The sequence below is a fragment of the Corythoichthys intestinalis genome, chromosome 4, assembly GCF_030265065.1.
Source record: "Corythoichthys intestinalis isolate RoL2023-P3 chromosome 4, ASM3026506v1, whole genome shotgun sequence".
NCBI classification, from domain to species: Eukaryota; Metazoa; Chordata; class Actinopteri; order Syngnathiformes; family Syngnathidae; genus Corythoichthys; species Corythoichthys intestinalis.
In genome coordinates, this window is record NC_080398.1 from 57,239,514 (window position 1) to 57,252,962 (window position 13,449).

General features: G+C 39.1%; 1 protein-coding gene across 2 annotated transcripts in view; it reads left to right on the top strand.

Moving 5' to 3' along the window:
* The first annotated feature begins 1,721 nt into the window (after positions 1–1,721).
* dync2i2 (dynein 2 intermediate chain 2) overlaps positions 1,722–13,449 on the top strand; it is a 33,191-nt gene continuing 21,463 nt past the window's right edge. Inside the window, exons 1-5 of one of the 2 annotated variants that reach the window (XM_057833209.1) lie at positions 1,722–1,816; positions 9,070–9,330; positions 11,136–11,245; positions 11,403–11,560; positions 11,624–11,733. In XM_057833209.1, the coding sequence (XP_057689192.1) occupies positions 1,802–1,816; positions 9,070–9,330; positions 11,136–11,245; positions 11,403–11,560; positions 11,624–11,733 (654 nt within the window). In that variant the 5' untranslated portion in view covers positions 1,722–1,801. Of the gene's footprint in view, positions 1,950–9,069; positions 9,331–11,135; positions 11,246–11,402; positions 11,561–11,623; positions 11,734–13,449 lie in introns of both variants that reach the window. The other variant, XM_057833208.1, reaches the window with a different exon arrangement.

Genomic DNA, 13,449 nt, shown 5'->3' on the forward strand with positions numbered 1-13,449 from the left:
TTTATGTGGCACACATTTTGGCAAAGCATTAAATCTTGTTGTATTCTGTAAAATGACAAAGTCTTTCTATTCTATTCTATCTATTCTTTTCCATTCTATATGTCAGGCATGTATACACTTGGGGCCAGATCTGTCATTTTTATTTATTTATTTATTTAGTCTTAGGGCTGATTTATTACATTAATTTCTTGCGGAATTAAAATTCCTCCTCCTCCGTAAATTAAGGAGGAATCAAAGCTCTACTGTATAGCAAATGAGTAACGCATTCATCCAATGCTATGCAAATGACATTTATCTATGTTTTTCTAACAGTCGATGCAAATGTCAATCAGTATCCAGTTGACTCATCTGCCGTTGCTTGTCCACATCGCCCTTGTCTGGGTCCCATCAAACAAGCCAAAAAAAACACGCTGGGTCACCAAATTGAAGGAATCTGATCTTTTAGCCAGATTGCCCAAAAACGCCAGCCGAACCGTCGAAACCTCACTAGCGCAATTCCAACAACCCGAGCCAGCAGAAACCCGACAACCCAGCCAAAAGGCCAAACTCTGCGCCTTCACCTTAGTCTTAACCCCTTGTATTGACTCCATTTTAAAAGCTACAAAAAGGCTTCGAAACACAAGTTAACAATTTATTCCGAGTCGACAGCAAGCATACACACAGAGAGACCCAGGCCAGGAGGCAAATTGGATCCAGGGTCACCATATCATATCATCATTCAACAAAAGATTCCCGAGAAAAATGACCACGATTAGTTAAACATTCAGTCTTTTTGAAGGCTCTCACAGGGCGGGCTGTGAGCAGTGAGAAGAGTGTATTCGGGTGTTGTTTAGGGTAATCATCTATTGCAGGTTGGGCTGTATAGATTTCGCGTCACAGTTGCTGAGTCCCCGTTACTAAGGCAAGAGGAGTGGGAGGTCCCGCCATTTGTTCTGGACTGTCCTGAAGAGCTGATTGCGGGATTTGGTGTTGAAGACATGGGCTTGTAGATGTCATGGCTATCACCTGATTGTCAGCGTCAATCTCGCCCAATCATCTGCATGACGCACGCGTTGGGCTTCCGTGGTCAGAAGGTGTCCTGTACCTCTTATGCCCTTATCTGCCTGTTGTCTTGGCACTGCAATTTCCAATCATTCTAAGTCCATAATATCAATTATGTTCTGCTTATTTTTCTTAAACTGTGATATAAATGCTATTCATTTTATATTGGGTGAATTAGACTAATACAAAAAGTCAAACAGTAAATATGAGAAAAGGTACCATTCACTTCAAAAGTCATTAGTCATCAGAGTATAAATTGAGTGTTATTCAACATACCCCGCAATGATAAGAGATATAAAATATATAAATTAAAAAATATATGTATTCTGTACATCAGAATTAAGAGGTCATATTTCCTGAAAGCTATTTCAGTCCAAAACATCTTAATAGGTCAAGTTACATTTTCACATAGGATCCCTTATTTGATAGCAGCTTTTCAATTCTTACATCCATTGAACTTTTTACTTTTTGGATAATTTCTATTTTAATTTGACTCATTCATGTGGGGTGTACAGTTGAGTAAGTTCTTGCGAGTTTTCTTTCTTCAATATTACAAAGTGGTTTGGGAACGTAAACCACCCCAGAACTGCAGCTCGAGGACTGTACTCACTCAGTGGCAAATTGAAAGCCAGCTCGGTGAACTGCCGAATGAATGACCAGAGGATGGCGGTAATGCCTCAAATTAATGCTTGCCGAGCGCGAATTTGACTGGAAGAAGGATCACACTGGCGACGAAGAAGAAATTGGCTTTTGTTGACGGATGTTGAATTGTATGGTTAGTAATCGACAGTAGTATTCTATTTCATCATTTCATTATCATTTTTATTGATATGTTTACGGACGAAGCCCAAGTGTCAGTGAATATCCCGTCATCCTGGAGAAAATCTCAGCAGGCGGCGCAAGAGTCGGTACGTTAGAAGTGAATAGATGATGCAGTTTTCATTTAGATGTAAAAACATCAATTATTGGGAAACGCAGGCATTTAAAACAAAGCACAGTGTTACTGTATATCCTTAGTCTGCAAATATAAGCAGAGCGCATGATTTCCTCATCATAACCATGAAACATCTCCATCATTCTGCTCCACTCTAGGCATGTGCCGGTATAATATTATGATATATGATATATATGATCTGATATATGATAACCTTAAGTCAAAATGTCACGGTATCACGGTATTGCAATTACAGCTCTAAAATGTGTTACTTTGAGATAACTAAGTTTAAAGAAAAGAAGAAAAAAAAATCTTTTTCCATTGAACATGATTTTTATTAGCAAATTGGATCATAAGTATAATGTTAAGTTAGAATAGGTTTAGAAAAATAACAAAATATTCTAAATAAAATTAAAATAAATGCAGTCCTTTAGGTGAGCCTAAACCAGGGGTGGGCAAACTATTCCACAAAGGGCCACAGTGGGTGCGGGTTTTTGTTGACACCTTTTCACCAATCTGCTGTTTTACAAGTGCAATCAGTCGATTGCAGTCAGGTGCTTCTCATTTCTGCTGAAACCTCATTGGTTAAACTATCTGTGTTGGCTCAGTTGGAACAAAGACCAGGACCCACTGCGGCCCTCGAGGACCGGTTTGCCCACCCCTGGCCTAAACCCACAGCTCAACATTATTACCATCAGAACAAAAATAATTGAATTATTTTCAATTAAAAGCATGTGTGTAGGACTCGTATCATGTTTACATTGTACACACACTCTCTCAATACAGACTTGCCAGAGGAAAAAAAAAACAGGTTTTACCACCACTAGACACACTGAACACGCTGGAGTTAACTCTCGCATCTGGTGGGAAATGTTCATGACAGTGTTTACAAGAGGTGTGCGAAATTTCCGATTCTTTGATTATTCGTGATTCGCCCGTGGAAGATTCGGGAACGATTCACCGACATACAAATTCTGATTATTGAAATATGTCAAGTAAAGTAGGACTAAAAACACAGTCAGCGCGGTCTTCGGGACGCAATAAGGAACGGACTGAGAGTAAACCTCATGCTTGTCATTACCCGGGTAATGGCAATGCTCAACTCACGGCTTTGGCTCAACTAATGCCGCTTGATAAAAAAAACAAAAAAACAATAATACTTTACTGCTGCCGACAGCCGCCACAAACTACGTCCACATAATGCTACGGTAGATAATAGATATCATATGTACGTGGAACTAGATGCGAAATGACAGACTTGCTGGCGTTAGTAAACAGCCGCCATCTTAAAGCAGTAGACTTCCCTAGAAGGCTGTTGTAGCAAACCTTCCAAGTGAAGCGAACCTAATTAAGTTTTTATCTAAAATACTACAAATTCTGCAAAATCTTGACTTTAATCTATCTTTTACTTTCACTTGTCGAAAGTAGACAGAAGGGAAATTATGGAATAACGGGAGCAATTTTAACAACTTTAACAGTTGATTCACAACGTTAAATTAGTTGAATGTAGTTTAAAGCTGCTGATACAGAATGGGGACTTGAGTATTTTATTTACTGTTTTGAACTGTTAACTTGATACTGAAATAGTCGTTTATACAGTGGGGCTAGTAAGTATTTAGTCAACCACAAATTGTTCAAGTTCTCCCACTTGAAAATATTAGAGAGGCTTGTAATTGTCAACACGGGTAAATGGCAATAACAGAGGCTAAACGTTTTCTGTAACACTTCACAAGCTTTTCACACACTGTTGCTTGTAGTTTGGCCCATTCCTCCATGCAGATCTCCTCTAGAGCAGTGATGTTTTGGGGTTGTCGTTGGTAGGGATGGGAATTGATAGGATTTTTACGATTCCGATTCCATTATCGATATTGCTTAACGATTCGATTCTTTATCAATTCTCTTATCTATTCTAATTTGGGGAAAAAGAACAAACGTTTTGATTGGCATCGAGTTTGTTTAATCAGAAGTCACAACCTTACAAACTCACAACGAAATCAAAAGAGGCCCAAAGCCTCAATGTTAACTGTGGCAATAAGTGGCAAATACACAAGAATGTGTAACATTTTACTGAAACATTTATCTAATAGAAATAAAAAATATTGGTATATATTGGCAGATAGGTTGTTGTTCTGCCTTTGGCAATATGTGTTAAAGCAGGGGTCCCCAAACTTTTTCCTGTGAGAGCCACATAACTTTTCCCTTCTCTGATGAGGGGCCGGGGTCAGTTTGTAACAGAAAAAGTGTGACGATTGCAGAAGTGCATAAATGTAAAAAATTATTGTTTTTCAGAAAGCCACAATCAAATAACCCTTTCTGGATTCTTCACGGAATGAAAGTAAATAAAATAAAAATAAAAATATAATAATAATAATTAATAATAAAAACACTATTAATTAAATAGATAATAACCAAATAACCCTCTCTGAATTCTTCAAGGAAAAAGGCCAGGAAATAACACGATTGAGAAAAAAAAATAAAATTCAAAATGGCCGGACCAAATGTGGAGGCGGGCCGTATTTGGGCCGCGGGCCGCAGTTTGGGCACCCGAAGAAATGCCGCATCCAAGCGAGTGAGCGAGCGAAGTGAGAGAGGGAAACACTTCTACGAGCCTACGTTCTTTGTTAATGTTAATATCTACAGAGGCAACGCCTGTATGTATCATCTTTTGTGTTGTTGTTGTTGTGTTTCCACTTGCGATCGGACACTTAAATCCAGTTGTGTAGTTGTTTGAACGATGTGCTAATGCTAGCGAACGAATGCTAACCATACTGTTATTAGCAGCTAATCATCACTGATTTACGTTGATGCAAACCTGTTTGTTATTGGGGACGAAATTGATTTGTTTCATTTCTATTCTTAGTTTCACTCTTCAAGTGATGGTTGAATAAAGTCAGCAAATTATACCAACGTCTTCTACATCGTCATTTGGGAGTTTAGCTAGCTGTAGAGCCAGAACTGAGCTTTAGCCTCTCTGTGAGGACAGCGCAGTCGTATTCCCTCCCGATGCAGTTACCTCCACCTTGCAATGACTGCAAGTCACTTTGTTGTGATTTTTCCTCGTGAAGTGAAGACACACTTTCGAGCGTTTGAACCTACATGCTGTCATTGTTATGTTTATGGCTGCAATGCTCGTGCTTACCTGTCGTAACCTTTCATTTTCACACTCTTTCCTGGTGAAGTGTAGTCAAACTTTGGAGCGAGTGGTTCTTGGCGCCATGCTAGTTTGATGCGTCTGGACAACAAGAAACGTCACGACGCAATACGCGTCTTTAGGAATCGTTAAAGGGATCGTTAAGGCTTTTTCATTGTGATGTCGAGGCCTCGAAACACTCGGAACCGGTTCCGAATTGGAATCGGATTTCGATTCCCATCCCTAGTCGTTGGGCAACACGGACTTTCCACTCCCTCCCCACCCCGTGGTGTCAAAATGATAACAAGAACGGGGAGCAAAAATCCCAGAACCACACGGGGGGACCTAGTGAATAACCAACAGAGAGCTGGGACCACAGTAACACAGTAACACAACACGCCGCCAGGGACTCAAATCCTGCACTGCCAGACGTGTCCCCCTGCTGAAGAAAGTACACGTCCAGGCCCGTCTGAGGTTCGCTAGGGAGCATTTGGATGATCCAGAAGAGGACTGGGAGAATGTGTTACAGTCAGATAAAACCAAAATAGAACTTTTTGGGTTGAAACACAGGTTCTCTTGTTTGGAGGAAAAAGAATACTGAATTGCACCATACCCACTGTGAAGCATAGGGGTGGAAACATCATGCTTTGGGGCTGTTTTTCTGCAAAGGGACCAGGACGACTGATCTGTGTGAAGGAAAGCATGAATGGGGCCATGCATTGAGAGATTTTGAGTGAAAATCTCCTTCCATCAGCAAGGGCATTGAAGGTGAGACGTTGCTGGGTCTTTCAACATGGCAATGATCCCAAACACACAGCCAGGGCAACAAAGGAGTGGCTTCGTAAGAAGCATTTCAAGGTCCTAGAGTGGCCTAGCCAGTCTCCAGGTCTCAACCCCATAAAAAATCTGCGGAAGGAGTTGAAAGTCCGTGTTGCCCAACGACAGCCCCAAAACATCACTGCTCTAGAGGAGATCTGCATAGAGGAATTGGCCAAAATACCAGCAACAGAGTGTGAAAAGCTTGTGAAGAGTTACAGAAAACGTTTGGCCTCCGTTATTGCCAACAAAGGGTACATAACAAGATGTAACTACAATGTTAAGCAACTATTAAGATGAACTTTTGGTATTGACCAAATACTTATTTTCCACCATGATTTGCAAATAAATTCTTTAAAAATCAAACAATGTGATTTTCTGGGTTTTTTTTCCACATTCTGTCTCTCATGGTTGAGGTTTACCTATGTTGACTATTACAGGTCTCTCTAATATTTTCAAGTGGGAGAACTTGCACAATTAGTGGTTGACTAAATACTTATTTACCCCACTATAAGCCTGAGAGGCTTTTTTGTACAATTTTTGTAACTAATGTATGAAACATTAAAAGCAGCTAATAACTTGGGGTTGGTGTCATCAATACATGATTTATAATCGAATCGTAGCCTCTGAATCATAATCGAATCGTTAGGTGCCCAAAGATTCCCTGTACTATTTACTAACGTTTAATTTTGTATAAATCCGAAATCATATTGGAGGTATTGCCTCCTCGGCAGCCATCCTCTGCATGTCGGTTGGCCCTCCTCCTCTAAGCTGTGGCCGTCTGTAACTTTTCTTTAACCGAAGTATTCCCATACCAGTGATTTGGGCTTCTCCAGGGAAAAAGTTCAAGAGTTTCTCCAGCCATCGTGTAAAACTGACACTGAGAAACAACCGGTGGGGAAGGCTTGAGCCTTACAGTTGCAAGTGAAGGATTTCTCCATCCATTTTTGGGACATAAAAAATAGCTAATACCTTAGGGAGGGTATGACGGAAAATTTTCGCGGTTTTGAAACCTTGACATTTTCATACCATAGTATACCTTGAAACTGGTAATCAGCATATGTCTATTCCACTTACGCGTCCGCTCTATTTCCAATGCGTGTTTACTGATAAATTCACCGATCACCTGATCTGCACAAGTAACCACATGGCTACATGTGGAGAGGCTAGAAGGCTTGGAGTCTGCTTGTAACTTCATAAGAGACCTCAGTTTATTGAATCCGTCTGTCTTCTCGGCATTTCATCTCCAAATCCTTCATGTTGACCAGTGCCAGTACTTAGTACAGTATGATAAACTGTTCCTCACACTTAAGAAGATGCTCTTCTGTCCCAGATCGCCCCTTCCACCTTTCAGATTTAGAAGAGGCAATATTTTCCCGTTGAGGCATGTCTTAACCTGAAAATTCTGTAAGTAGAGATGTTCTTAAGTAGAGGTACCACTGTAATTAAAATGATTAAAATACATTTCATCCAATTCATTAGTTTCAGTCACTTGGGATCCTGTATTGGTTAAAAGTAGGGCTTCAGCTATCAATTATTTAAGTAATGGATTTATCAATTAGTTAATAATTGAGTAATCGGATTAGGATCGTTTAATTCATAGCTAAATAAATTTTTAGTAGATGTAAAACAAAGGCTTGCTAAGCACTTTCAAAGAGCAATAAATAAATACAAATCCAAAATAAAATTCCTGAGTGTTTTATCAAACTATGCAGATTTGCTCTTTCATTTCACAAGAACAATAAATGCATTGAAAAATACATTAAAACACTTGAGTTTAGCCTCAAAACGTATAAAAAAAATAATAAATGAGGATCAAAGAACAACAAAAGAACAATTGGCTAACCTGCACAGCAAAAGTCCGCTAGCCTAAATGCTATAAAATGCTAGCTTTTTTTTTTTTTTTTTTTTTTTTTTTTTTTTTTTTTTTTTTTAACAATGCAGCATATAGAATAAAAAAAAAAGAAACGCACAATGAAAAAAAGTAGTGGCTGTAAATACTGTATTGGCCCAAATATAAGACGGCCCTGATTATAAGACGACCCCCTCTTTTTCAAGACTCAAGTTTGAAAAAAGACCTTTTGAACACCAAATTAATTTTTATACAGAAAATAATTACAGTACATCCGAAACAAATGATTATAACTATATATTTGAGAGAAAAAGCATGTTATTTTGCCTACATTCAAATCTTAATATCTGAACATTTAAATATGTAAACTAGAGTGCAATCACATTCGTAAATGAATGGCTTCTGGTTTTTGAAAGTTAAATAAACCAATCTATTGTGATAAAACAACAATAATTGCATTAACCATCAAAGTGAAGTCTACCTGTAAGGCACCCCTGAAAAAGATGTGTTTTTTAGCTTCTAATATATATATATTTTTTTTAATTCAAATAATATGGGACCTTAATGGAAAAAAAGAGAAAAATCCAACCTTCGATACAAGTGCATTCATTCAGTGGGGAAAAAATCCCACATAAAAAAAAAAAAATTTGACATCAAATAATGTGTGTCACAATTATTAGCACCCCTGGTGTTAATACTTTTTACAACCCCCTTTTGCCAACAAAACAAGGTCTGGGGACTGAGATGGCCATGGGAGGAGCTTGATTTTGTGTCTGGTGAACCATTTCTGTGTAGATTTGGCCATATGTTTAGGGTCATTGTCTTGCTGAAAGACCCAGTGACGACCCATCTTCAGCTTTTCGGGCAGAGGGCAACAGATTTTGATTTCCGCCTCCGTAGTTCATGGTGGAATGCCGATCCGGCTCGTTCCGTCCCACTTTCACCCCTGTTGACACGACCCAAACACTGCCACGATGCAAGCTGACGTACTCCACGTACAATATGAAAATGTCACGCATTGTGAACATGAGACACAAACGATGTTGCATTTTCGTCTCGTCAGAACCAAACTGGCATTCGTCTAGTTATGTTCTTGTCCCCCAAGCCATATTTTTAGCACGTCATCGACATCGTGACGTCATCATCATGAAAAAATTGTTTTATCAACGGACTGTCGTCTTTGTTGACGAAAACATTACTGCAACAAAACACTTATAAGTCACCATGAGAGCATAAGCGAAAGGAAGTTTGTTGAATTTGATTTTGCATGAAGAATTTTTGTCCTTCTTTCGACAGAGAGGCTGCCAAACCAGATCCATTCAAAGTGCTGAAGCAGGTGTACAGACTCGTTCTAGTGTCATCAGCAGTACTCAGACAGAGCCCCAAGATCATGTGACAACAGAATACCTTCAAAACCCCCAAAATGCGCTCAATTGTCCTCGCTTGCGGGAGTTCCTACAGAAGGTTGAAGGCCCAGTCATCCGTGAGTTGGTCAGAAACTCCAAAAGTCATGCTTTTGATGGCTTTCATGTGAACTGGGAAGAACACAATCAGAAGGTAAGCAGGTACTCTATCAGTCATAAAATACAGTGTATCACAAAAGATAGTACACCCCTCGCATTTCTGCAGATATTTAAGTATATCTTTTCATGGGACAACACTGACAAAATGACACTTTGACACAATGAAAAGTAGTCCGTGTGCAGCTTATATAATAGATTTAATTTATTTTCTCCACAAAATAACTCAAAATTTAGCATTAATATCAAACTCCTGGCAAAAAAAGTGAGTACAGGGTGACCCAAAAAAAAGTTTACACTCAGTTGACTGCTTGTTTAAAAGCCATTGAAACATATCTAAATAGGTTGTCATGGTTAAGTGATACATTAAGGTCACACAATGCCGCTGGTAATCTCTCGTCTCTACAATTCCTGTGCTTCTGCTGAAAACTTTAGCTGTACCTGAATTGCTGCGTGCCGGTCTGACACCTACTGAGATTGCAGCAAATCTGAGAATATCCAGATGTGCAGTCTACAAAGTTAAAAAGAAGCTGAAAGATACTGGAACAGCCTCACGAAAACCTGGGTCTGGAAGTGAAGATCTGTGCGGACCAAAAAGTTGATTGACAAGGTGATATGTGGCCACCCCAGAGTCCAGATCTCAATCCCCCGGATTATAGCATATGGGCAACTGTGGAGGACAGTGCCTGTAAGAAGCCACAAACTTCTGTGGCAGCCTTGGAGAGGTCCATTGTTAGATCTTGGGAAAAGATGACAGCATCCTACATAAAGAAGACCTGTCAAGCGTTCCGCAGGCGCCTGGAGGCTGTTGTGACACTTAAGGGAGGACACATTGAAAAATAAAGTGTACGGTACATGTTCTTTACAATAATGTATAATTTGTGATTCAATTCTAATTCTAAGATGAATAAACATGGCATTTAAGTTGTATTATGGCAGTGTAAACTTTTTTTGGGGTCACCCTGTACACCGCATGGGAACTACGTACATCCCCAAATGTCCAAATTGAGTACTGCTTGTCATTTTCCCTCCAAAATGTCATGTGACTCGTTACAGGAGTGCTGTCAGCATTGCTACAGAGATTGAAGAGGTGGGGGGTCAGCCTGTTAGTGCTTAGAACATACGCTGTACTCTACATCAAATTGGTTTGCATGGCTGTCACCCCAGGAGGAAGTCTCTTCTGAAGACGGTAGACAAGAAAGCCTGCAAACAGTTTACTGAAGACATGTCAACAAAGCACATGGATTACTGGAATCCTATGGTCTCATGAGACAAAGATTTATTTGTTTGGTTCCGATGGTCTCGTGTGATGGCGACCAGGTGAGGAGTACAAAGATAAGTGTGTCATGCTTACAGTCAAGCATGGCCGTGGGAATGACCCCCCCCCCCCCCACACACACACACACACACACCTCTTCAATGTCTGCGGCAATGCTGACAGCACTCCTGTAACGAGTCACATGACATTTTGGACGGAAAATGACAAGCAGTACTCAATTTGGACATTTAGGGATATAAGTAGTTCCCATGCAGTGTACTCACTTTTGTTGCCAGGGGTTTAGATTTTAATGGCTATATTTCGAGTTATTTTGAGGGAAAAATAAATTAATTCTATTATATAAGCTGCACACAGACTACTTTTCATTGTGTCAAAGTGTCATTTTGTCAGTGTTTTCCCATGAAAAGATATACTTAAATGTCTGCAGAAATGCGAGGGGTGTACTTACTTTTGTGATACACTGTATTAGCCATGTCAATATAATAACTAGTGTTCATTTCCATTTCTGCTATTTTATTATTTTTATTATAATATATTTATTATATTATTTTTTATTTTATTAGGTTTTGTGCCTTCACCAACTTCAACATCCCAGGGCCCTCGAGCGAGATCTTCATGTAACAAGCGTTTCTTGGAGTTGTACTGGTGCCGTAATAGCCTGTGCATACGGCCGGTATGTTTCTTCCAATGACATGATTAGAAATGATTTAAAAGCTTGGCATTCACTAATCACTACCTTTATACTCTGAAAACACAAACCTTTTTAAAAGGCTGTCAAGGCTGTATAATTCATTTGGCTAGGAAAGCAATTATGTCTGTGTGGTTGGCAGGATGGCAGAAGGTGATTGGAGCAATGACAAATCATACGTGTGCACGTGGAACCTAGACCATAGCGGTCTGAAGCCCAAACAAGCTGATCTAGTAATTGACGTTCCAACTGCAGTAACATCTCTATGTTGTCACCCGAAGCACCCCGCTCTCATGGCAGGTATGTTACGCTGTCATACAGTAAGTTGATCGACGTGTGAACAATGTGATTCCATGGCTGCAGGTGGTTTGTTCACCGGTGAAGTGGTGATTTGGGACACCAGACAGTCTACAGATCCAGTACTGGCACAAACTGGCATGTCTGCGGACAGCCATAGAGAACTTGTATGTCAGGTGAGTGAGAAAAAAATGAACAAGAATGTTACCTAGTGTAAAAAGATGTAAAGGGTACATTTTCAAAAAACATTTTAATCATACATTCCTGAACATTTTAGTTTCTGCCAATTTATTAACAAAAACACTAACGTACTGTAGCTACTCAAGTGTGATGGTGGTAAAGGAAAATTCATCAAGAGACATCAGAGGTGGGTGGAGTAGCCAAATAATGTACTCAATAAGAGTAGCGTTACTTAAAATAATATTACTGAAGTAAAAGTAATCATCCAAAAAATGTACTCAAGTACAAGTAAAAAAGTATTAAGTGAAAAGAATACTCACGTAATGAGTAACATTGTGAGTAACTGCTTATGATGTTTCATTTATTTTTAACAGTGGTATTTTTTTTCTCAACACAGTTATTTGCAGAGGTAGGAATCTTTGGGCACCTAACAATTCGATTACGATTCAGAGGCTCCGATTCGATTATAAATCGATTATTAATGACACCCACCAACCCCCCAAGCTATTAGTTGCTTTTAATGTTTCATACATTAGTTACAAAAATTGTACAAAAATCCTCTCAGGCTTAAATAAACGACTATTTCAGTATCAAGTTAACAGTTCAAAACAGTAAATAAAATACTCAAGTCCCCATTCTGTATAAGCAGCTTTAAACTGCATTCAATTAATTTAATGTTGTGAATCATGGTTTGAATTGCAATTGTCTTTACCAGGGTAATGACAAGCATGATGTTTACTCTCAGTCCGTTCCTCATTGCGTCCCAAAGAACGCGCTGACTGTGTTTTAGTTCCGCTTTACTTGACACATTTCAGTCTTCGGAATTTGAATGTTTGTGAATCGTTCCCGAAACTTCCACGGCCGAATCGCGAATTTCGCACACCTCTAGTAATTTATATGAACTGTCATAGACTTCATGTCACATCCGTCAGCCACTGCGCAACGCCTTCAAGTAGGGGGCTGTCCTACAGTCCGCTTCAGTTATTCGCAGTCGGTCGCAGTTAGTCAACACATGCAGGGAGCCAACACCGGATTTAGGTTGAAAAAGTACGAAAGCTGTACCACATACAAACAGGAAGGATTATCTCAGGAGTGATTTGTTCAAGGATTCAAGGTAATTAATATATTTTTCGTACCATGCATGCATTTTGAAACGTTTTTTTTTTTTTTAAATCAATGGAGAAATTAGACGCTGCAGCATTGGCATTATACTTCGCTATATTTACGTAAAATAACTGCTAAATGCATTGGTGTTTTGCTTTTAACCAAGAATTGAGGCTGTTTTATGTCCATATCTATAAAAAATTCATGTATTTAAGTATTGATTCACAAGAATTTTCAGTGTAAAAATCTGTTTGTTTACATATGGCGGACGATAATTTCCTTACTGACTAGCCTCACAGTTTGTAATATTAACGTAAAATAAATGCTAACTGCAGGGGTTTTTTTTCTGTTTTTTTTTTTTTTTTTTGCTTTTAACCAAGAATCGGGACTGTTTTATGTCCATATCTATAAAGAATTCAGGGATTTAAGCATTTATTCACAAGACATTTCAACGCAAAAAGCTCTTTGTTTACATATGGCGGCCGCTAATTTCCTTACTGACTAGCCTCACAGTTTGCAATATTTACACAAAATAAATGCCACTTGCACGTTTTTTTTAGCTTTTAACCAAGAATCAAGACTGTTTTACGTGCATATCTATAAAGAAT